The 25,729-nt window shown below is 46.5% G+C and overlaps 1 protein-coding gene across 2 annotated transcripts in view; it reads left to right on the forward strand.

Moving 5' to 3' along the window:
* Positions 1–349: 349 nt before the first annotated feature.
* Positions 350–25,729, forward strand: part of STIM2 (stromal interaction molecule 2) — a 149,540-nt gene continuing 124,160 nt past the window's right edge. Inside the window, exon 1 of one of the 2 annotated variants that reach the window (XM_059721619.1) lies at positions 350–659. In XM_059721619.1, coding sequence (XP_059577602.1) covers positions 476–659 — 184 coding nt within the window. In that variant the 5' untranslated portion in view covers positions 350–475. Of the gene's footprint in view, positions 660–19,617; positions 19,634–25,729 lie in introns of those variants that run through there. The other variant, XM_059721620.1, reaches the window with a different exon arrangement.

Raw genomic sequence — 25,729 nt, forward strand, 5'->3', positions numbered from 1 at the left:
AGAGGAACCCCGGCCTGATGCCGGCCGTGCCCGCGGGCGCCCACCGCCGCCGGGACAGCCTGGAAGCACCCAGCTGTGAGGCGGGTTCTCCTCGCACTGACATCCTCTGACAACCCCCAAGGGCCGGTTGCTTTGCTCATCTTCTCCCCAAAAGCTTCGCTGCTGAAGGCGTTCGCTAAGGAAGAACCAGCCTTACTCTCCGCCCTCTGCCAAACGGGACGGGGTTTGGACCCGGAGCAGTGGCAGGGCCCTCCTCTGCCCGGCCCCGCCCCCCTGCGGCCCGGCTCTTCCTGGCCCCGCCCCCTTGAGGTGTTCCCCCACCCCACTGGGGCGCGCATGCGCACCGTGACGCGCTTGCCGGCGGCGCAGCTTCCCGGCCCGGAAGCGGCGGCTGCGGGGAAGCGGCGGCGCGGAGCCCGTTCCGGCGGCGGCGGCACCCCTCCCGGCGGCGGCACCACCACCACCACCACCACCCATGGGCGCCGCGCGGGGCCTCGGCGGGCGGGCGGGCATCGCCGTGCTGCTGCCGCTGTTGCTGGTGGTGGTGGCGGCGGCGCTGGCGCGCGGCGGGGCAAGCGGCTCGGGCTGCGCGCTGGAGCCCGGGGCCGTGGCCGCGGCTCGGAGACGAGGAGGCGCCACCGGCGCGGAGCCGGGCGCAGGTGAGCGGGGCGGGGGCGGGGGAGCCGCGCGGCAGCGGCAATGCGGTACCGCCCCCGCCGCGGCCGGTGCCGGGGCGCGCGGGAGCCGCGGGCCGGGCGGTGACTCACTCACTCGGTGCCGCGGTGTCTCCCCGGGGGCTCCCGACACTTCCGCGCGTGGCGAGGAGCCGGGTGCCGCCCTCGGCTGTGTCCGGCCGGCGGGATGGAGGAGGAGGAGGAGGAGGGTGCCCCTTCTGTCTGGGGAACTCGCCGCCGCCGCCGCCTCACGCTTTTCTCTTCTGAGGAAACTCCCCGCCCCTCTCTGCTCTGCTCTGCTCTGCTCTGCTCCGCTCGGCTATTTCAGCCTGGTCTCTGACACGGGCTCTCGGAGCCACCTCATCTGGCCCGTGGGGACCAACCGTTGCGGGTCTGGGAACTTGTTCATACGGCCATCCTTCTCTCTGCCAAATCCTGACACCAAGCCCTGCACTCATCCCTCATGGGGCTGGTCCACGTCCCCTCGCTTCTCCCTAACCTGTTTCTGGGCCGGGCCGTGCCCCTTCCTGCCACGCCGGTCAAGCTTCTTTCCCCTGTGGGGCCACAGTGGGGCTGGCCTGTCACTCCTGCCCGCACCCCTCTGCATGGCCAGATGGTGCCCAGCCTGGGCACCCGATCAGGCTCCTGGCCAGATCCATCCCACTGCCCATCCAGGCCACGGGGCAAAAAGGTTGGGCACCACTGATCTCAAATGAGCCAAGACATCTCTAAGCTTGTGCTTGAAAATGCCATGTATGAGGAAGACTTGAAAATGAGCGTTGTACTTAACATACCCTTAGGTTTCAGAATTGATACCCAAATGCTACACAGCAAGTTAATGGTGTGGTCTGAGGTCGAATTCAGAAATGCCCATCTCCCGAAGAGGAGGCCAGAAATGGTGATATTCATATTAACAGACAGGATTTGAGAGGTACTTACCACGTGCATTTGATATGACTCTAGTTGGAAGCAAACTACGTGAAGTTTTATAATTGTGAAAATCCTTTGGGTGCATCATTGCAGTGAACAGGAGTAATACAGTGATATTTCATGTAAAAGCAGTTAGAAATAATGTAGTTCCTTGGTGCAGGATTGGAAGGTGCTGAAAGACCTCTTGTCAGGAAAGGTAGTGGAAGGGAAGTATGATAAGCATGTTACATTGTACCAATTGCACTACGTACCAGTGTAAAGATTGTTGATGTTATTTAAAAATAGTGTTATTGGCCAGAATTAAAATTGCTGAGCTTCTGTGAATGTTGCATGTGAATCTCTCACCAGTAAGAACAAAAATAAAGGTCCTGAAGTCTCAAGTTGGTTCTTGCAGTGTAAGGATTACCATTTTTGGTTTTGGAGATGGGCATTTTGAATACTACTTCTGGCTATACTGTTAACTCTCTGGGCATGTCTACATGAGATGCTCTGTTGCCATAGTGATGAGCTACGGTGATGTAGCGCCTGCGGGCATGAACCATGATGCTGATGCTACTGCACACTAGTGTCAGAAACAGCCTGTGCTTAAGCAGTAACAACTGCAGTCTGGTTCACGTGTAGTGTTTAGATGGAAGTAATGACTTGCCATTTATAAAGAGATTGTACATCCCAAGGGTGTAGTGAGATTTGGTGTTAACCACATTTTGAACAAACTGTAATGTAGGTGGCATTATCAAGTATTTCTGGGATTGGGTATCTGTGGTTTGTAGTGATGATGTTGTTCTAGATTAAAATCCTCACAGACAGGATTAGCTGGTTTTAAAGTGTGGGTCTATAGGAAATGTAGAGATCTGTTCATTATGGCAAATGCCATCTTTAAACATATTATGACATATACTGCCATGCTTTTTTGCAGGCAAGAAATGTCTCACTATGTGACAGTATACATATATACTGTATGTATATATACTAAACCATCCCAGCTGAGTTTCTGTCTAGCAAGCTCTCGAAAACTCCTGAGGATGGAGATTCCACAATTTCTCTCAGTAGCCTGTTCAAATGCTTGACCATCCTCGTAGTCAGAAACTTCTTTCTCCCCTAGGTAAAGTCCTCTGCTGCAGCTTGAATTCTTTGCTCCTAGTCCTGTCCCCTACAGCCACAGAGAAAAGCCAATCTCTATTCTCTGCGTAATCACCCCGCAGGTACTTGACCATCACCAAATCCCCACCTCCAGTCCTCTCTTCTCAAGCTCTTTAGTTTTTACTTTCAGTCTTTCCTCTTAATCTTAACAAGCATGTAATATTTTTTGTTGCTCTACACTGGTCTCTTTTCAAACTGTCCACGTTCTTCTGTGGCCTGGACCAGTGCTGAACAGACCAGAAGAATTGCATCACTTAATTTGCTAATTACACTGATATTAATATGGTCTACTGTACCCCCAGGTCCTTCTCTGCAGTTCTGCAGCCAAGCCAGCCATTCCCCACTTTGTATTTGTGCATGCAGTTATGCTGATCAAAGTGCAAGACTCCCCCTCAACTTGGTATTGCCCACAAATTTGCTAAGTGTGCGCTCATTCCCATTGTCCAAATCAATGAAGATATTAAAGAGACCCCTGGGGAAGCCTTCTTGATACTTTGTCCCAACTAGCCTTTGATGACTACTCCCTGAGCATGATTATCCAACCAGTTGCATATCCACCTTATGGTACTTCCATCTACTCTGTATTTCTGTAGCTTTATTAATGAGATGGTTGTAGGAGAAGTTGCCAGAAGCCTTGCTAAAGTCGAGGCATATCCCATTCTCTGCTCTCCCTCACATCCGCAGTCTGTCAGCCTTTTTTTTCCTAGTTTCATAGTAGGTAGGGTCAGAAGGGACCTAAGCAGATCGTCAAGTCTGAACCCCTGCCATGGGCAGGAAAGGATGCTGGGGTCAAATATCCCCGGCTAGGTGATTATCTAGCCTCCTTTTGAAGACCCCCAGGGTAGGAGTGAGCACACTTCCCTCAGAAGTTGGTTCCAGATCCTAGCCGCCCTGACTGTGAAGTAGCGCCTCCTGATGTCTAGCCTGAATCTACTCAGTCAACTTATGGCTGTTATTCCTTGTTACTCCTAGTAGTGCTCAGGGGGAACAGGGACTCTCCCATTCCCTGCTGGTCCCCCCTGGTAAGTTTATAGACAGCCACCAGATCCCCTCTCAGTCTTTTTTTGTGGAGACTGAATAGGTTCAGGTCCCCGTAGCCTCTTCTGGTAGGGCCTACCCTGCTGCCCCCTGACCATGAGTGGCCCTCCTTTGGACTCTCTCAGTGCTGTCCACATCCCTCTTGAATGCGGCCCCCAGAACTGGACACAGTACTCCAACTGGCACCTGACCAATATTGCATAGAGGGGAAGCATCACCTCCTCAGACCTGCTTGTGATACATCTGTGGATGCATAACAGGGTGCAGTTAGCCCAGCTGACTGCATCCCCACATTGTCGGCCCACATTCATCTTGGAATCAGTAATGACTCCGAGATCCTTTTCTGCCTCTGCTGATGAGAAGGGAGTTCTCCAGCCTATAGGTATGCTGCTGGTTCTTCCAGAACCATTGAATCCCATCCTATTCTCATCTGCCCACCCTTGTAACCTGTCCAGATCTAGTTGTAGCCTGTCCCTCCTTTCTAGCATGCTGACCTCTCCCCACATTTTAGTGTTATCCATGAATTTGAACAAGGTGCTGTCCAAGTTGCTGATGAAAATGTCGAACAGTGCAGGCCCAAGCCCTGGGGAACTCCACTGCCCACATCCTTCCAGGTCGAAAATGACCCGTCCACCACCACTCTGGGTGCGGCCCTGTAGCCAGTTTGCCACCTATCTGACTGTAGGTATCGACACCAGAGTCACCTAATTTTTTAATGAGAATGGGGTGAGAGATGGTGTCAAAGGCCTTCCTAAAGTCCAGAAAGACTATGTTCACTGCAACACTTGCATCTAAGGATTTTGTGACCTGGTTGTAGAAGGCAACCAGGTTGGTCTGACAGGACCTGCCCCTAATGAACGAACCCATGTTGGTTGCCCCGAAGCGTAATCTCTCTTGCTGGTCCCTCGCAGATGTGCTCCTGGATAATTTTCTCAAAGAGCTTCCCCAGGAATGAGGTAAGACTAACAGGCCTATAGTTTCCTGGGTCCTTCTTCCTCCCTTTATTTGAAAATGAGGACCACATTGGCCCTTTTCCAGTCCTCTGGCACCAGGCCAGAGCACCACGAGTGCTCGTAAAGCCGTGCCAGAGGTCCTGCAATGACCTCTGCTAATTCCCTCAGCACCCTGGTGTGGAGATCATCTGGATCTGCTGATTTAAACGTGTCCAGCCCCACCAGACGTTCCCTAACTAGGTCCTCTCTGACCCTAGGCCTGGCGGTGCCTCTCTTGAGTCTGTCTGGAATCCCTGCTTAGAAAAATGGAGGCAAAGAATTTGTTAAAGAGGTCAGCTTTATCATCTGGTGCAACCACCAGATTGCCAAGCGTGTCCTGCAGGGGCCCCACGTTATCCAGTACCTTCTTTTTACTCCCTATGTATTTAAAAAAGGACTTCTTGTTATCTTTGATCTTTGTCGCTAGTCGTAGTTCTGTCTCTGCCTTAGCCTTCCTACACAGCCTCCCAGAAGTCTTGAGCAATGGAGGTATAATCCTCGTTGGTGATGGCCCGCCCCTTCCAGTGGATGCACACCTCCTTTTTAGCTTTCAGACGTTCCTGAATGCCTTTGGTGAGTCATGGGGGCTTTTGAGCACTCTTGACCCCTTTGATTCGCGTTGGGACTGTCACCTTTTGGGCTCAGAGGATCGTCTCCTTAAGGAACGACCACTCGTCTTGGACTCCCAACTCCCCTACCCTCCGGGCCTCTCCGACTAATCTTAACTCATTGAAAGTGGCCCTCCTGAAGTCAAGGGCTGCTTCCTTGCTGCAGGCCTTTGACACCCTGCGCTGGATAGTGAATTCCAGTAGGCAATGATCACTATCGCCCAGGTGATTGAGAACCCGCAGTCCCCTCACCAGGTGCAGCAAGGCATTTCCCTTGGTGGGACTGTGCACCTCTTGGGTTAGGTGGAGGTCCTGTATCTTGGCTAGGAACCTATGTGAGCGGTCCGACCTGGCTGACTGCTTTTCCCAGCAGATGTAGTTTAGGTCACCCATGATGACCACATCCTTTGACTTAACTGCCTCCGCAAGCTGACCTGAGAATTCCTGGTCCAGCTCTTCCCCCTGGTTGGGTGGTTGATAGTAGACACCCACTGTTAAGTCCCTTTCCCCACGACCCCTTGTATTCTCACCCGGAGTACTTCAGTCTGCTCCTCCTCTGACCCAGTGCTCTTTGTTGAAGACACATATTGCTCTTTCACATAGAGCGCCACACCCCTGCCTTTCTTCCCCATTCTGTCCTGCCTGTATAGTCTGTAGCCCTTGATGTTTACCGCCCAATCATGGGTTGAGTAACACCATGTTTCAGTGAGCCCCACTATGTCCAGGTTTGTGTTGGCTAGTAGGAGGGCAAGTTCCTCCTGCTTGTTTCCCATACTACAAGCATTAGTGTAGAGGCATTTAAGTCCTCCTATGGGTGCATGCACCACCCCCCTGATCCCAGGACTATCTGGACCCCTGTCACTTACCTGGGTACTTCTTGTGCTCATCATGTGTCTTGGCTGGGGAGTATCCTTGTGTCCCCCTGTGGCCCCATCCCCCAGCGAAGCTAGCTTAAAGCACGCCATATGAGATCAGCCAGCCTGGAAGAGAAGACATGCTTGCCTTTAGGGGAGAGGTGAAGCCCACCCCACCCAAGCATGCCCCCTGTGTGAAAATGCGGGTCGTTGTCAAGGAACCCGAGGCCTGCCTGGTAGCACCAATTCCGAAGCCGCTGCTTGACCACTCTGATGCAGGCCTCATGGTGCTGTCTGCATCTACTTACTGGAAGAATAGAGGAGAATACCACCTGTGTTCCCATCTCCTTGAGCTGGGCCCCCATGGCCTTGTAGTCCTTCATGGTGCGGTCTGGAGTGCTCCCCGCTGCATCATTTGTTTCCACGTGGATTAGGACCATGGGGTACTGGTCCTATCATAGAAGAAAATCAGGTTGGTGAGGCTTGACTTGCTCTTGGTGAATCCATGGTCACTTTTCCTGATCACATTGTTTTCCTCTACGTGCTTCCACAGTAGGTTCCTTGTGGACCTGCTCCATAATTTTTCCTGGTATTGATGTCAGGCTGACTGCTTTGTAATTCCCCATATCCTTTTTCTTCCCTTTCTTGAAGATGGGCACTGTATTTGTTCTTTCCCAGTCATCCAGAACCTCACCCAACCTTAGTTTATGCTGATTTATTCATTTGTTTTTAAATTTTTGAAAAACTTTATTGGAGTTCTAATCCCAAATGTTCCAGACTTTTAAAGTGGGAAGGAAAAGAGGATGCAGGGGGGTTATAGAATAGCTACCTTAATTTCTACAACTGCTATGTTACTGGAACAGTTTATTAACTGGTTTGTTATACCAGAATATCTTGGTGTAATGTTTTATTTCCCTTCTTTGCATAACTGGCCCATTGACTATGGGGAAGCCGTGACTTTATTAAGACTTTTAATGTGATCCATTTTGACAGTCACTGTATTTATGTGGATTAGATGAAATTGCTGTAAATTTGCTGTAGAATTAGTTGAAAAATTGTACCTCAGTAGTTTATACAGCTAACCAGGAAGTCCTATCAAATGAGTAATTTGTTGATGTGTCCTGGCTAATATTAGTTCATAGATATCAAAGAAATAATAGAAAATTAGGGTTGGAAGGGACCTCAGGAAAATTCAGATTCATAGATCTAGTCCAACCCCCTGCTCAAAGTCAGACCATCCCCAACTAGATCATTCCATCCAAAGCTTTGCCTAGCTGGTTCTTGAAAACCTCCAAGGATTCCACCACTGCTCTGGGTAACGTGTTCTGGTGATTTACTACCCTTCTAGTGAGAAATTTCATCCTAATATCTAACCTAAACTTCTCTTGCTGCAACTTGAGACGACTGTTTCTTGTTCTGTTATCTGTCACCACTGAGAACAGTCTAACTTCAGCCTCTTTGGAACCCCTCTTCAGGTAATTGAAGGCTGCTCTTAAATTATCCCTAAGTCTTCTCTTCTTCAGATTAAATAAGGCCAGTTCCGTCAGCCTCTCCTCAGAAGCCATGTCCCCCAGCCCTCTCACCATTTTTGTTGCCCTCCACTGAATTTTCTCCAATTTGTCCACATCCTTTCTGTAGTAGGGGGCCCAAAACTGAACACAGTAATCCAGATGTGGCCTCACCAGTGCTGAAGATAGAGGGAGAATCACTTTCCTTGACCTATTGGCAACAGTCCTACCAATGCAGCCCAGTATGCTCTTAGCCTTCTTTGCAACAAGGACACACTGTTGGCTTGTATTCAGCTTAATGTCCACTCTCCAGGTGCTTTTCTGCAGAGCTGCTGCCCAGCAAGTCAGCCCCAAGTCGGTACTGGTGCATGGGATTGTTCTGTCCTAAATGCAGGACTTTGCCTTTGTTGAATCTCATGAAATTCCTTTTGGCCCAATCCTCCAATTTATCTAATTCACTCTGAATCCTATCCTTACCCTCCAGCGTATCTAACTACTCCCCCCAGCTTGGTATCATCTGTTAACTTGCTGAGGGTGCACTGTAGATTCATAGATTCATATAAGTAGGGTCAGAAGGGACCTGAGCAGATCATCAAGTCCAACCCCCTGCCATGGCAGGAAAGAGTACTGGGGTCAAACAACCCCAGCGAGGTGTTCATCTAACCTCCTCTTAAAGACCCCCAGGGTAGGAGCCATCACCACTTCCCTTGGAAGTTGGTTCCAGATCCTAGCTGCCCTGACTGTGAAGTAGTGCCTTCAGATATCTAGTATAAACCTACTCTCTAACAATTTGTGGCCGTTATTCCTTGTTACCCTGGGGGCACTAGGGGGAACAGTGTCTCTCCCAAGCCCTGCTGGTCCCCCCTGGTGAGTTGATAGGCGGCCACCAGGTCCCCCCTCAGCCTTCTCTTGCTCAGGCTGAACAGGTTAAGGTCCCGTAGCCTCTCTTCGTAGGGTCTGCCCTGCTGTCCCCGGATCATGCGGGTGGCCCTCCTCTGGACCCTCTCAATGCTATACACATCCCTCCTGAAGTGCAGTGCCCAGAACTGAACACAGTACTCCAGCTGCGGCCTGACCAGTATGTCATCTTCCAGGTCGTTGATAAAGACATTGAACAAAACTGGCCCCAGGACCCACCCCTGGGGCACTCCATTTGATACCAGCTGCCAACCAAACATCAAGCCATTGATTACTACTCTCTTAGCCCAATGCTCCAGCCAGTTTTCTATCCGCCTTCATTCATCCAGCCTTTACTTCCTTAGCCTGTCTGTGAGAATGTTGTGGGAGCCCGTATCAAAAGTCGTGCTAAAATCAAGGTACACCATATCCACCAGTCTCCCTGCATCTACAGAGCCAGTCATCTCGTCATAGGCAGTCAGGTTGGCCAGGCCTTACTTGTCCCTGGTGAACCCATGTTGACTGTTCCTATTCACCTTTTTCTCCTCCAAGTGCTTAGAAATGGATTCCTTGAGGATCTGCTCCGTGATTTTTTTTCTGGGGACCAAGGTGAGGCTGACTGGTCTGTGGTTCCCTGGATCCTCCTTTTTCCCTTCCTTAAACATAGGCACTATATTTGCCCTTTTCCAATCATCCAGGACTTCACTTGATCACTATGATGGCCAGTGGCTCTGCAGTCACACCAGCCAACTCCCTGGCACCCTTGGGTGCATCCCATCCTGCCCCATGGACTTGTACACATTTTAGTATGTCATAAACCAAATGAGTAAACAGTCTGGTTCTGTACAAAAATAGCAGTTGTCATTCTCTGAATGCATTACCAGAAACATTGTATGCAAGATAAGCAAAGCGACTTTTCTCCACTCAGTTGGAGAAACATTTCTAGCTTTCGGTACTACGCTTTGAGGAAAAGTATAGACAAATGGGAATACGTCCAGAGGGGAGAAGGAGAAATAAGATGGGGATGCTATAGGAAAATGTGACCTATGACGAATAGTTGAAGGAACTGAATACTTTTAATGTAGAGAAGAGAAGTCAAAGAGAGGTAACATGACTCTTTAAATATGTAAAAGGTTATTTGTATAGAACAGGTGTTGGCAATCTTTTAGGACCAGCAGGCTGAAGTAATGCAGATTGGTGTCAGGTGGGTCTTCACTTCTGCTGCCCTGCAGGCAACCCAGCTGCGGCTGGCAAGAGTGGGCTGTAGATTACAGATAGATTTTTTTTTTTTTAAATCTACTGGGGATAGGATGAGAAAAAATCAATTTAATTGCAATGAGGGAAATCTATATATTGGGACATCTTTCCATCTACAAGAGTACTTAAGCACAGTAATAGCATACCTAGGTTAGGGGTGTCAAACGTATGTCTTGTGAAGTCACTTCACCCAGTCTGTATGGGCTCCCAAAGGGCCCTGGGATTTGGGGGTGAAGCCTGCAACTGAATTCTCAGCGATGGGGCCCCAATGGGTACATGTGATGGTGGGGTGCGGGATGGCAGGGAGTGACAGGTGCCTTAACCATCCCACATGGATTGCCCTACTGCTGCTCCGTCTTCATCCAGCCCTGCAGAGAGCTCTGTCATCCTCCTATTGGCCTACAGGTGCAGGCAAGTTTGACACTTTTCACCTAGGGGACTCCACAATTTCTCATCATTGGTAGCTTTTAATAATGGGTTATAACACGTTCTGCTACAGCTGGGCTGTGTTGCTTTTATTCTGCTTCATTGCAGGAAGATGGAATAGATAACTTCTTTAAGGTCTTTTCTGGCCTTATATTTAAGGACCTACCTAAATCAGGGCAAGGTGAAGGGTTTTTTGTGGCCTGCTGTTAGTGTACAGAGCTACTTTTGGAGGCCTTTTGTGAGCCCTGGCCCTTGTAGCTGATTACCCAAGGAGACCTGCTGTGAGGCTGGGCAGCAGCAGCTGTGAGGACTGCTGACTCCTACTGGGGAGCCAGCATTTTACTTTTAGTGAGTTTTTTTGCTGTTGTTTTTCCTGGCTATTCTGCAAGAAATTTAAGCTATTTTAAAGCTCAAAGATATATGAAATAGGGATTATAACTTCTAATTATATGCTATTTGAGACAATATATTTCTGTAACCTTTCTAGAAAAGTTTTATAAATAGGTCACAACAGGCCATGGAGTATATTAGGGGCCCAATCTTATGGGTTTCCCAGAGGCTTCTCTATAGATTAGTAAAGATTAAAGAAAACCACTCAACCCAATGGGACTGAGTGCTCAGTCTAGAAGATCCCATTAAGCATCTCTGTGATGCTCAGTTTCAGCTCTCAAACTGTGGATTTGTCTCCACAGATTCATCTCCATATACTGCTAACAAGGACTTTGAGATAACAGACCTGATTTACCTACCCATCGGCTCTCTTGTCTCTGCAAGTTTGTGTACACAGAGTCAAGCCCTTATCTCTCTCTAAAAGTGCAGAGTTTCAAGAAGTTAAACGAATAAAGGATATCAAACAACAAGAACGCAAGTTTTGTAGAAAGCAATAATTAAATAGAGGCTTCCTGACCAGTGATTTTAAATCAAATCCACCCTGTGCATAGACTTTATTGGAATGAAAGGGCTATTATTATAAGGCTGCATTTTGAAAATTAGAAGTCAATTTTGCTGTACTATTTGCTTGATTTGGTATGCTGTCATGGAGTGCCCTGTGGGTTGGGTGGGAACGCTTGCTCAGGACCAGTGCAACCTTGTCTGGTTCTGAGGGAATCCTTGAAGCCAGCCCAGGCATGGCTTCTAGAGCAAGGGGAAGCCCAGACTCCCTTCCACTCTCAGATATTTGCCTTTTGTTTTCTCACCTTTGCTGGTACTCTGTAGCCATTTCTTTGTCCCCACAACACCCAGAGCAGCCCCAAAGTTACTCATCTGTTTCCTTTTATAGTCCTTCCAGCCGCTGTCCCACATAGCTCCTCTGATCTCTGACTGTTCTTGGAAGGAGCTGACAACCCCTCTGTTCAAGCATCCCCTCTCTGTTACTGTGTTCATCTTCTCTGCCTCCCTCTCTCCCAGCCTCCTGATTGTGAACCATCTCACCTTTGAAATGTCAGTAAAGCTACTCAGTACTTTGGAGTGCTAGGTCCATCTTTCTGGTTCCACACATCTCACACTTATCATGGTGTCTAATCTTTTTTTCCCTGTGTGCTAGCATTATAGGTAAATCAATTCATATAGTAGTATAAAAACATGAATGCAGTTAAGACAGAAATATTACAATACATCCTGTAGTCTGTCATATAATCTACCTGCTGCTGCTGTTGTATGTTGCATCTAGTGCTGTTCATCAGTATCAGCTTTCATTTTTCATAGATTTCATAGACATTAGGACTGGAAGGGACCTTGCAAGATCATCAGGGGCAGGAAGTTGGCTGAGGTCAGATCACCCAAGCGTTTCTTAAAGGTATCCAGAGTAGGTGCTTTTACCACTTCTGGGGGGAGTCTATTCCAGACTATGGAGACTTGGACAGTAAAGAAGTTTTTCCTTATGTCCAGTCTAGAATGGTCTTCCAGCAGTTTGTGATGATTAGACCTTGTCTTCTCTTGGGGTGCCCTGGTGAACAGACATTCTCCCAGTTCCTGATGCCACACCCCTTATATACTTATAGGCTGCCAACAAGTCACCCCTGAGCCTTTACTTTTCCAGGCTGAATAGTCTCATGCCTATCAGCCTCCCTTCATAAGGCCTGTTGTCTTGACCTCTACTGCTAACAAGGATGTTATCTGTGGAGCACTTTGCATTTCTCAGAGTTGAATGTCATCAGGTTTGATCTGTCCACCTTCTAAGCCTGTCCAGGTTGGCCTGAATTTCCAGCTTGTCCTCTAGAGTGACTGCACTTCCCCTTAATTCAGTGTCATCTGCAAACTTAACCCAGTCTGCTTCTGACACCTGAATCCAAATATTTATAATATACATACCAGTATATTAAAGAATACTGGTCTGAGTACTGAGCCCTGGGACATACCACTGGTCATCATGCTCCATGTTGACTTGGTTCCATTGACTATCACTCTCTGGGTCCAACCACGGAGCCAGTTCCCCAGCCATCGGATCATAAGGTTGTTGAAGCCGCAATTCCCCAATTGTATTATGAGGACATCATGGGAGACCAAGTCAAAGGCTTTTTTGAAATCTAAATATATGATATCAACCTCTTCTCGTTTGTTCAGGCCCATGCGTTACCTGGTCATAGAAGGAAATGAGGTTGATCAGGCAAGACCTACTTGCAATGAAGCCATGTTGGCTGTCTCTTAGAACGTTGCATTCCATTAGCCTGTTGTTCATGGTTTCTCGGATTTTTTTTCCAAGATCTTTCCAGGGATCGAGGTCAAACTGATTGGCTTGTAGTTCCCTGGATCTTCCTTCTTTCCTTTCTTGAAGATCAGCACCACATTTGCCCTCTTCCAATCTTCAGAAACCTCTCCTGAACGCCGCGAGTTCTCAAATACCCTCGCCATTGGTCATGTTATGATGTCAGCCAACTCTTTTAGCACTCTTGGATGCATCTCATCCGGACCAGCTGACTTGTGGATGTCCAGCCGCTCAATGTGTTCCCTCACAAGATCTTCATCAATTATAGGCGTATGATCACCCTTACGCAAAGTAATCGTTGAAGAGGTTAGCTTTCTCCTGGGTGTCAGTTGTCAGCTGCCCTATTTGGTTCAACAGGGGTCCAACGTTGCCCCTGTTTTTTTTCTGACTTCCCATGTATTTGAAGAAGGACTTTTTATTGTCCTTGATTCTCGTAGCCAGCTTGAGTTTGGTTTCAGCTTTGGCTTTTCTGGTCCCCTCCCTGCAGGTGTGGGGCCAGTGCTGCATAATCCTCCTTAGTGGTAGTTCTTGACTTCCATCCTTTATAAGTTTCTCTTTTCAGATTCAGGACATCCATGAGTAACTGAGCCAAGGGAGTCTCCCAATCCTTTTGCTACCTTTCCTACGGGCCAGAATGGACTTCTCTTGTGCTTTCAGGATCGTGTCCTTAAGGAGCGACCATTCATCGTGGATTCTCCTCCCTGTCCGATCATGGTCTCTCAGAGACTCAACAACCAATCTCCTGAGCTTGTGAAAGTCAGCTTTGTTGAAGTCAAGGATTTCTGCATTGCTGACTGAAATCCTTGATTGACCCATGAGGTCTGCTGCCTCCCAGGGGCTCATATTGGGGACATGGCAGAGAGGATTCCTAAACTCATCCGGCCCTCCTACCACTACCCCATGCTTCTCATCCATGTGGGCACGAATGATGCGACTTCTATTCTAGCCGGGTCGTGAGTGACTACAGGGGGCACAGGTAGTTTTCTCTTTGATCCTTCTGATTACAGGTCACGGGCACAGGAGGGAGGAACGTATTGAAGAAGTCCAGAAAAGACTGCAGCATTGGTGCTGCTGTGAAGGTTTCGGCTACTTTGATTACAGTCTGCACTCCAGAGAGAGGGGCAGCATTTTTTTGGGAAGGGATGGCTTCTACCTCATTCCAGTGTGAAAGAAGCTCTTCTTGGCCAGAATGGCTGACCTGCTTGACAAGGCTTTAAACTAAGATATCCGGGGGATGGACGGACAATAAGTGCAAGCTCTGGAAGTGACAACCACAGAATCAGCAGTTCAGGTATCACAAAGGAACTCACTCCTACCCCAGCCCAAGAACAGGACTCTTCTAAGAGGACAGGGAAGCCCAGGGCTTCTGATGGCAGGCTTAGCTGCCTGTACACAACTGCTGGGAGCATGGGGAACAAACAGGAGGATGACTCTTCTGATAAGCAATAACAAATATGATCTCATAGGGATAACAGAGACCTGGTGGGACTCCACCTATGACTAGACCACAGGTATTAATGGCTATATACCTTGTACAGGAGGGATCATGTTGCAAGGAAGGGCGGAGGTGTAGCTCTCTATGTGAAGAAGCAGTACACTTCATTACAAGCAGAGATTGGCACCCAAGGAGGGTGACTTGAGACGATCTGGGTTAGAGTATGGGGAGAACGTGGTGAAGGGGATATTTTGAAGAGAAGGTTGAAAGATTGTCTTGAGTTTTCATACTTGCTTCAGTTTTTGAACTACAAGATTTTTTTTGTGAAGTCTGAAAAATGCAGTTTTGGTCTTAAAAGCCTAAATTAAATATAGTTCTTGATTGAAAGATGGAGATTTTTTTCACATTAGAAATTCGTTGAAACATCTTCAAGATTAGCCAATTTAGCCAAATCCTGGTTATACCCAGGTCACTCTTCTTTTCAGCATCCACTCTATGCCATTGTGTGATACACAGTACTGAAAGATGGACCTATGGTCTGACCCAGTAAGTGACTGTTCTTATGTTCTTAAATCTTAGTACTGCATCAGGGGGTCAGGCATATTAATGAGACTGTGAACAAAACATCAGCTATTCCGTTGAATATATTGCTATTGAAAGACTTTTCTCTTTTCTCCTAGAGTGATTTGAAAAAAAAGACTGAAGTCTTCCATCTGTTCAGAGCATTTCTGCATGTAGAAGACTTCAAGAAAACACCTAATTTGTTGTAGTAAGGAGCACTTTGCTTTAGCTAAAGTGCTAATTTGGAGAACTGGTGGATTTTCTTTTGTGGTAGAGAATTATACAGACTAGACATTGAAAAGATCTGCTTTATTTCCTGTGCTACACTAATTCTAATGTCATTATTTGTATGGTGATAATGCTCAGGGAGCAGGTTCCTTAGTGTCGTAGGCACTGAAAAACCATATAACAGAAGGATAGTCCTTACTGTGAAAAACTTACAATTTAACTCGGAGGTTAAAAAAAAATTAACAGATGAGAAGCATAAGGGATAAGGTATGTGACCATTAGCAGGTGTTTTGTAGGCTTCTGAAAAGAAGACATTCCCAGGAAATTTAAAGAATTTGAGCATGTCCAGGATGTGCTTTTACAGCACATAAGGGATGGTGTGGGAGAAAGCATGAAAATATTTGTTTGAAAATGCAGCAAGTGGGCAATGAAAACTTGTGCATGAGGTACAGAGGAAGTAAGATATGACACATCTCTAATATGCATCACCTTACCTGTGATGCAAAGAAAGGGATGATTTGGTCAAAATAAAGAGAGAGGAAAATTATAGTTAAATCAATGTTTTGCATAAAAAATTCTAAGCAATGATGTTTTCATCTGTTAAAAAATTTAAGTGAGAGCTTGCTCAATGTTCTTTATGATAGAAACTATTTTCTGTCTAGCAGTTACAGTTCCTTTTACCAATTCTATGACCTGTATAATCCTGAATAATCCTTTGTCTTTGTTTAAACGTCCCTAGTACAATCTGATCATTCAGATGTTCCTTTCGGTATTTCATAGTTTCATACTTGGTAGGGTTGGAAGGGACCTGAGCAGATTATCAAGTCCGACCCCCTGCCATGGCAGGAAAAAGTACTGGGGTCAAAAACCCCAGCAAGGTGTTCATCTAACCTCCTCTTAAAGACCCCCAGGGTAGGAGCCAGCACCACTTCCCTTGGAAGTTGGTTCCAGATCCTAGCCGCCCTGACTGTGAAGTAGCGTCTCCTGATGTCTAGTCTGAATCTACCCTCTTCCAGCTTGTGACCATTATTTCTAGTCACTCCTGGGAGTGCTCAGGGGAACAGGGACTCCCCCAGTGCCTGCTGGTCCCCTCTGACTAGTTTGTAAATGGCCACTAGATCCCCCTTCAGCCTTCTCTTGTGGAGGCTGAACAGGTTCAGGTCCCTTAGCCTCTCCTCGTAGGGCCTGCCCTGCTGCTCCCCGATCATGTGGGTGGCCCTCCTCTGAACCCTCTCAATGCTGCCAACATCTCTCCTGAAGTGCGGCGCCCAGAACTGGATGCAGTACTCCAACTGTGGCCTGACCAGTGCCGCATAAATGGGGAGGATCACCTCCTTGGACCTGCTTGAAATGCATCTGTGGATGCATGACAGGGTGTGGTTGGCCTTCCTGACCGTGTCCCCACACTGTCGGCCCATGTTCATTTTGGCATCAATAATGATTCCAAGATCCTTTTCTGCCTCTTCACTGACAAGAAGAAAGTTCTCCAGCCTGTAGGTATGCTGCTGGTTCTTCCTCCCCAGGTGCAGCACCTTGCACTTGTCAGTGTTGAAACCCATCCTGTTCTCATCCGCCCACCCCTGTAACCTGTCTAGGTCCAGTTGCAGCCTATTCCTCCCTTCTAGCGTGCTCACATCCCCCCACATCTTTGTCATCAGCAAATTTGAATAGGGTGCTTTTTCCCCCCTCGTCCAAGTCACGATGAAGATGTTGAACAGTGCGGGTCCGAGGACCGAGCCCTGTGGGACCCCACTGCCTACATCCCTCCAGGTCGAAAATGACCCATCCACCACCACTCTCTGGGTGCAGCCCTCCAGCCAGTTAGCAACCCATTTGACTATGTAGGTGTCGATGCCACAGTCCTGTAGTTTTTTAATGAGAATGGGGTGAGAGACTGTGTCGAAGGCCTTCCTGAAGTCCAGAAAGACTACGTCCACTGCTACCCCTGCGTCTAAGGATTTTGTGACCTGGTCATAGAAGGCCACTAGGTTGCTCTGACAGGACCTGTCTCTAATGAACCCATGTTGGTTGCCCCTAAGCATAACTGCCCCCGCTGGCCCCTCGTGGACATGCGCCAGGATAATTCTCTCAAAGAGCTTACCCAGGATCGAGGTAAGACTAACTGGCCTATAGTATAGACTAACTGGCCTATTTCAGTTGTATCAGTTTTACTCCACTATTTTCTCTGTGACAAGGCTTCTGAGTCTTAATGTATTTGAAGTCCATTTTTGTAGTTTTCTGTCCATTTTGTTTTAAGTTTCTATGCAGTTTTTTCTTTACTGTATTTGAATTGCTTCCAGAAATCTTTTAATATCATCAGAGTGTTGTTTACTCCTTCAGTCAAGCTTAGGTAGATGAAGCTTAGGTAGATGAAGAAGAACTTGGCAAAAACCCACAGAGTCCTGTAAAAGTAGGTGCCTTCAGCTTTGTTGGTACTTCGTATTGTACAACCAGTGGCCCTTGGTTTGGTATGTCTGCTGTGAGTGGACAAGAATGGCTTGCAGTTTGCACTGGTTGAATCTCTCTCTGCTTGAAATGGAAGTAAACTCAAATGGTATAAATGAGTGATGCTCCACCTTTTGGCAGTATGGGCTACATGTGTGTTATAGGGTTGCCGCTTAGATCCTGCTTTATGTGCCCAGTCTAGCATCCTGGGCCACACTATCTGTCTGCTGGGAGTTACCTATGGGTCTGGAAATTGGGCAGAAATGAATGCTGTCACCGCTCTCCTGCTGTTAAATTTTTGGATGCATGGCATGCTCTGCAGGTTGGATGGATGACTCCATGGTTTGGATCTGGCCCATGGGCTAGGAATTGAGGACTGCTGGTACAAAGCCTAGCTTTTTTGGTGTGTACGGGTCAAGCTGTGTTGGTCTGTGGCCAGTGACTGCTGAGTCCCAATTTATAGATAGTCTTAGATGTAGGATTATCTGAAAGCCTCATTTACCCTTTGAATGCTTCTTGCCATGCTTCTGGTTGCTTACTGCATATATTATAACTCCCCAATGCTTCTTCTAGTTCAGGGCTGTCAAAGATGCAGCCTGCAGGTTGTGGAGCCTTTGACCTGTCCTGAGGGGCTCCTGGAGGGGCTGGGAATTCAGGGCTTGGGCAGTAGGGGGAGAGGAAGGAGGGTTGGCCCACTGCCAAATTCTCAGGGATGGATCATCTTTGGGTGGGTGCATATTGGTGGTGAGAGGGGGCAAGCAACAGCTGCATTAACCCCCTCTGTGCTGCCCAGTGAGGCCTGGGGTTGGTGGTAGGAGAGAGGAGGGGGAGTTGCCTGATGCATATGGAGTGCAGACAGAAGTGCAGTTCCCAGCTGTAACTCAGAATGATTTGTACAAAGCATGCTGAGTTGCAGTGTTATCCCAGACCAGACAGAAGTTTACTGTTGGTTCTAGGGCAGAGGAAAATCTAGCTGTGGGCTGGGAGCAAGGGTGCTCTGCCAGTGTTCTCTGTTTTCATCATGGAAGGGGGAAAAGGCAGCAGAGGGAGTTGTTTCTGGGGCTCCCCAGCTGGTGCTGAAGGGTGGGCTGGGTGAATTGGAGCCCCTCCCCCACCTTGGGGCTGAAAACCCCCCAGACTGAATTCTCTCTGCTCCCTTTCCCCTCTCCCAGCCTGTCACTGTTTTCAGGAAGGGAGCTGCACAGACACAAGTTACAAAAGATGCTACGTTTTGAAAGGTCTTTATCTGATACTTCATGCAATGTGGGGTTGGGTTTTCACCTGATTTAGTCATTTTTAAGCTGTCTGCAGCTGTGCACTTATGTTTGATTACAGCTATAAGCTGCTTTCTGTGGGCAGATCTGGTGAAAATTGTCACTTGTGTCTGTGATTTTTAAAAATTACAGGTGCAGACAGAATTCAGGGGTCTGACACCCAGTGGCAGCATAGAGGGCTTCACCTGTGAGTTCTTATCACCACACTGTCAGGCTCTCCACTTGCTAACTTCTGGCTGGGCAGATGAGCGTAAGCTGAAGACTTGCGGTGCCTTCTTCCTGTCCCATCTTCTGTGGCTTTTCAGGTTCTTTTATGCAGGGAAATCAGCAAGCAAGCTCATCCTTCTACTGTCTTCAGCTTTAGCATTCTTTCGCTCAGGAAGCAAAGTTTGCTCTCCTGGTTCTTGGCTTTCCCAAGGAAGCTCCTTATACCTGCCTATAACAGTTCCTTATCAGAACCAGCTAGCTGCTTCTTTCTGGGAATCCTTCCAGGTTCCATTAATCTGCCTTTTCCAGGGATCTCCTGCTGGATCTCCTTTATTACCTCCACCTTCCTAGCTGTGTCCAATTGGTTTAATCACTGGGGACCTGAACTTTTGTTACTAAATGGGTTAGTACTCTTTGACACAGCACAGATGTTCAGAAGACAATCACTTACTGAGGTACAAACTTAAGCAACCTGTGAGCTGGTGGCTTGAATTTGTTTCTTAATGTTTGTGTATATTTAGAACAATAATAGATGGACAGTTTTAAATAGTTTTACTTTTTCTCCTATCATCTTTTATGCTTTTTTTGTTTGTTTAACACACTTCAATTTCCTTCTATTAGTTTTAGGTAGAAAAGGGATTGGGTTATAACTTACTGGAAGGGGCTGCTATGCAAGGGATAAGGGACAAAAATGGTTTGTAGGTTTATACAATACTTATTGCTGTTGCCTGAAACCCAGAGGCTAGAAAATAATACCACATATGATTTTGTGTTTACTAGTTTGAATCTACCAGTCTTGCTTACCTTGCATCTTTTTTCTTTTGTTTTTTTTTTAAGGGTTTTTTTGGCTTTTTATCCCTTTTAAAACAAATTAGTATGGGAACAATGTCATCATTAAGGAGAGGAGTTTAGTGACTCACAGGGTTGTGACAAAATCTATGTTATGTAATAGCTGCAAAATTTGCCTGTTTAAAATATAGGAATCTATATGGTAATCTGGATCAAAGACTGTAAACAATAATTGCTACAGATATTCTTATAAAAATCACTTTGATACATAAGCCTGTAAGTTTCAGATAATTATAAAAATTGCAATTCTGCGTTTCTGGTTGTTTGTTACACTTCTGTCATAGCAAAGGCATGGTTTCCATAGCAACATTTCAGCGGGATAGACTTAGTGAACAAAATAAAGACACATGGTTAGAATCGAGAACAAAATAAAGACACATAGTTAGAATCGAGATACAGGATAAAGAAAATACAAAGGTGTTGGAGTGTACTAGAAGGTTTTTATTGTATGTTTCATTTATGGCTTTACCCACCTGACAGACAGGAATTCCCAAGATATTGGTGATGCTGGTAGGACTCCAAGATTTCATTTACGTTCTTTACTGGTCATTCTTGCCCTTCTTTTTAACACTGTCCTCCAAAAAGGCAGCACCACACAGATGCCTGGGAAATGAAATAATTGTGTATAAAGGTAGAGAAGGTGCTCTGAGGTTTAAAACAAAATACCCATTTGTTGTTTTCTTGTCTGCATTAGCTTGAATGTTGAGCCACCTCTCCTTTTTATTTTTCTGTTTTAAAATAAGGAAGGAATTTTACCCACTCCTGTAGTCTCCCTGTCGAGGCACAAAGAGCCTGGCAATTGCCTATGGGGTCCCAGGAGCTAATTTCCCTCTATGCCGTGCTTTGGGCTGCTGAAAGTGGACTCTATTGTTCCCTCTCTGAGTCCTGCTTGCAGGGAATGGAAGGGGGTCTGGCTTTTGTGCAAGCTACTGACCCTTCTGACTTTTGTTGCATCCGCAACTAAAAATTGTGTAGGTCCCATAACTTATTAACAGCTACGGCTGCCTGTGTTATACCTGGGCCATTTCAGCCTATCAGTAACTCACAATTTGGGGTTATGGTTTGGGGTTACACAGCTACTTTGGCCTGTACTTACTATGCTATAACTTTTGCCTTGTTGCACAAAGCATTAAAAAAAATGTCCCAATTGCAAATTAAATGGCAACCCACAATTCTGTTCCTTGGGGGAGGGAGGGGGTAGCATTTTGTGTGTGCAGTTTCTGTGGTGGCTGAATTTGCAAGAAGATGGCTGTTCTGCCATCCAGTCACCCTTTGAAACTGGATTGAGGGATAGATGATACGGGTAAGGGCTGCTGGAGCAAATTGTTAACCTTATATAGAAGTTAATCACTGCATATACCTTGTTAGTTTTGTGATACAGTATTAGCCTGAGAGCTGTGATGAGTAAGGAAATCAGTTGTGGCTATAGTCCAGGCATTGAGATGTACAGTTGCCTCTACTTGCTTCATGACTTCAGATAAAGGTAAGAGTCAGGAAGTACTTTCAATTAATACACATATGAGCCAGTATGTAGAGCAGCTGTGAGGGGGTAGTCTTTTTGCTTCTGCCAGATGACTAAGCACTGAATTATAGTGGCATTAAATTTGGGCAAAAACTTGGGTTTTGAATAAAGAAAGTAGAACCTGAATTTATCAACTAGGTTTGCAACCACATCATTTCAGCAAGATGCCAAATTAAGAACAACTTGCTCAGTTGCTTGTTATGGCATTTATTTCAAATGGCACTGTTTCTCTAGCTAGAGCATAGCCGTGGTCCTGTGCAGTTGATCAGAGAAAGTGTTCACTTTGAAATAAATCTGGACCGATCAGCTGGCGCATCTGTATAGTCTCAGGCAGCTCTTTGCTGCAGCTATGCAGGACATTTGGTTGGCTTGCAAACCTTAATTTGCTAAGCCCCTCTGACATATCCAGGTTGTACTGCATCAGAGTTGTAGAAAGCCAACTTGCATGTAAAATAATGTTCTTCTGTTTTAAAGTCCTTTTAGGGGCCACCATTCAAATTTGACATCTGTGCCTCCAGTGCATCTTAGCAGTCTGACTTTACAATAAAGACTCTGTATTTGCCAGTAGCTGAGCCTCAGGCTCAGGTACTTTCTCATCTTCACGTTCAGTTCATGTTTTTCAAGAATTATGCCTAAAATACAGCTTTTTAGAAAGGCGATAATATAATTTCCATGGTCAGTGGGGTAAAACTTCTCTTTGTCCCCAAAACAATTTTGTTGTGTTGGAGTGTATGTTAATAAAATTTCTCCGTTGATGCTTAAATAAGTAGGTGACTTATCTGTCTCATGTCCAGTAGGGGTATACAAAATGGGCCGTATTTGCTTCGGATTCAGCCCAAATTGGGGACAGTGATTCGATTCGTTGATTTGGATCACTGTCCCCGATTTGATTCGGCTGAATCTAAATATGAAGATTTGATGCTGATTCAGAGAATCGGTGATTCGGCCATAGACACAGCTTCAAATGTTTTTTCTACATGCCTCCAGGTACCAGGCGCGACTTGTGAATGCTGCGATGCTGGGACAGATGGAGTGTCCCACCGGAGTGCTGAGGGGTTAGGGGGGGGGACCGCATGCTTGGCAGCGAACCCAGAAATGGACCGGAAGTACTTCCGGTCTGCTTCCGGGTCTGCTGCTGAGTACACTGGGGACTCCTCCTGCACTTCTGTGGGATACTACATCTGCCCCAGCATCTCAGCGTTTATGAGCCGCCTGGTACCTTGATGTATGTAGAAAAAAACATTTAAAGTTGTGTCTATGTCCGAATTGTTGAATCTCTCCAAATCCATTCGGAGGGTTCCAATTTCATTCGAAGAGGTTAAAGGGTCTCCTGATTTGATTTGGATTTGGAGGTTCAGCCACCTAATCAGGCCGAATCTCCTTCGATTCGAGTCAGCGACCAAAGCTTCACGCAGCCCTAATGACCAGATATAAAGAAAATAGAGGGCAACAAATTATGTTGCCGGTATACTGACATCTAGCAACAGCTGAAGAAAAATACATACTGGGGAATGACCAGCTATGCTGCAGTACTGCAGAAAAGGCTGGAAATGAGCCAACAGTGACCTCTTGTTGGGAAAGAGGTGGGGAGGGTGAGAGTCCATTGTACACTGCATTGTATTAGCAGGAGTCTCACTTGCAGATCCACGGAAGTGTTCCTTCTGCTGTCTTTGGCACTGATGTAGCTTCACCAGGAATACTGTGCCGAATTTTGGGCACCACATTTCAAGGAAAGTTTGGACAATTTAGAAAGCATCTAGTGGAGAGGAACAAATGATTCAAGGTCTGGGAAATGTGTTATATGAGGAAAGGATGAAAGATCTGGGATTATTTAATCTAGAGAAGAGAAGATTGAGGGGGGGATTTAATCATAGTGTTCAGATACCAGTATTTCACTAAGTCCTCCTTTTTCTGACAGTTTTGAAGTCCTGCATATTTCAGTGTTGTTGGTAAAATGCACAAGAATGGCATGCATTGTACAGTCAGTGTAAATGCATGTACTGTATTAGGTTAGCATTTATTTCAAAATCCTTTTGAACAGGAATACTTCCCCTTTTCTGCAACTATTGCAATCATCCTCTGCCATCAGTAAAAAGCTGCAAGTTTATAGCACTATACATTTTTTCAACTTGTGTCTTTTAACTTGAGTGATTTTGGGAGGTATACAGTTTAAAGCAGGGGCGGGTAAAATGCAGCCCGTGGGCCAGATGTGGCCTACCAGGCCACACTATCCAGCCTGTGGGGCCCCTAAAAAATTTAGAAAATTCATATTCATCTTCCCTCTGACTGCCTATCATGCAGCCCTCAATAGCTTGCTAAAACTCAGTAAGCGGCCCTCCGCCCGAAATAATTGCCCGCCCCTGGTTTAAAGGAAAGTACACAAGTTGTTAGCCCATGAGAATGCATGAAGTTTGAGTGCCAGATTTAACTCATGCTGAATTTTTGGTTGTAGCTGTGTTGATCTAAGGCAGGGGTTTTCAACCAGGGGTACGTGTATCCCCAGGCAGGCAAGGTTCTTTGGTTAGATGTGATATCTTTTATTAGACCAACTGAGTAGTTGAGAAAAAGTTCTTAACAAGCTTTCCAGTGCAGTTACCCTTCATCAGGGCATTTCCCTCTGACCTTTTTTTTTTTTTTTTTTCCCCCCCTCTTTCCTCCTACTGTCTTCCCCCTCCCCTCCCCTGCTTACTTTTTGTCTTGCTTATCTCTGCCTATTTACATTTTCATTGATGTTCTACCACACTTTTAGCTTCTGTCATTCCTTGGAGTCTCAGACCAGCAGAGACTTCCTATGCCTGACCAATGTGCCCAAAAGCTTGCTAAGAACTTTTTTCCAACTACTCATTTGGTCTAATAAAAGATACCATACTTAACTCATTGCTTCTGGAGAAGTTTGAAAACTAGTAATGGTGCTACTGAATTAGTGATATGAAGTGGTCTGTCTCTTTTTTCCTTGCTGTCTTGAGTTATAGAAGAAACCATAACATGCTTTTCCACTTCAGTATAATTTGAGTTCCAAATCATAATTAAGTACACTAGGGCAGATGATACCACTCTGGTAGGAATACTTCTTATCGAATCTCTAGGCTTGACAGGATTAAATTTTTATCAGTAAAAATCAATTTTACCTTGTCGATTACTCGCAGACTGACAAAAAGAGAAGGGAAGAACTGTTAATTTAAATCAATAAAAATCTAAAAAAATGCTTAAAAATAAACATCAATGTTATCACCCAAAGGGCACCTGCCTGTACACGCGATAGGGTTCAGTCCTCCTTAAATTAAATAGTTTTATAAAATTTAAACTTGTTTATTTTGGAGTGTCACATCAGTGTTTGCACGCACTAGGTTTTCGAACAATGTAAGCCCAGTCCTCAACTGGCACCGCACGAGAGTGGGATGGTCTGTTGCTGCCCCACCCCCCACCAGCCTAGGGCACCCTCCACCGCCACACAGCTGTGGAAGCAAGGAGGTGGCAAACCGCACAAGAAAAAAGAAAAAGGGGAAGCAATTCGAAAGTGGAACCAATTTGAAGGGGTGAGCTACAAAAAAGTTGCAGCACCATCTGGTGGACAAAGGTGCTCATTACATGTCTTTGAGTGCCTTTGTGTTTGCATTCATGGATTCACTGCATGCAACACTTTAATTCTCAGTGAGCCAAAATAAACTACATCCAAGGAGTTCTACTGTAATGCACCAGAAAGACTTTTAAAGCATCCAGAAAACATGCTCGTGCAAACAGTCATGCCATTGCAGCACAAGGCAAAAAATGTGGTATGTACAAAGGCCCAAAGTGATTAAAAGTGTGTGTGGGGGGAGGGAGGGTCAGAGGGTTTGGGGGGGCGCTCGGGGCAGGGAAGTTCACCAGGCTGGTGTGTGGTGGCGGCAGCTGCTGTGTGGAAGCTTCCCCGTCCTGCAAAGGGGTGCCGCTGCCCTTGCCCCACCCCAGCCCTGCTGAGAGGTGGCTGCACTCCGTCCCCACCCGCCTGTGAGTACCCCCTAGGACTGGTTCAGATACCCCCAGGGGTACACATACCTCAGGTTAACAACCCCTGACATAGGCTAATCAGGATTTGAAAGAACTGAAGAGCTTGCAAGGGAACTGCCATACCTGTTATACCTAGATGTATAAACAGAATAATGGTGGTTGTAATAGAGGTTTGATAATAACAAGTAAGAGT

The sequence above is a fragment of the Alligator mississippiensis genome, chromosome 2, assembly GCF_030867095.1.
Source record: "Alligator mississippiensis isolate rAllMis1 chromosome 2, rAllMis1, whole genome shotgun sequence".
Classification (NCBI taxonomy): domain Eukaryota; kingdom Metazoa; phylum Chordata; order Crocodylia; family Alligatoridae; genus Alligator; species Alligator mississippiensis.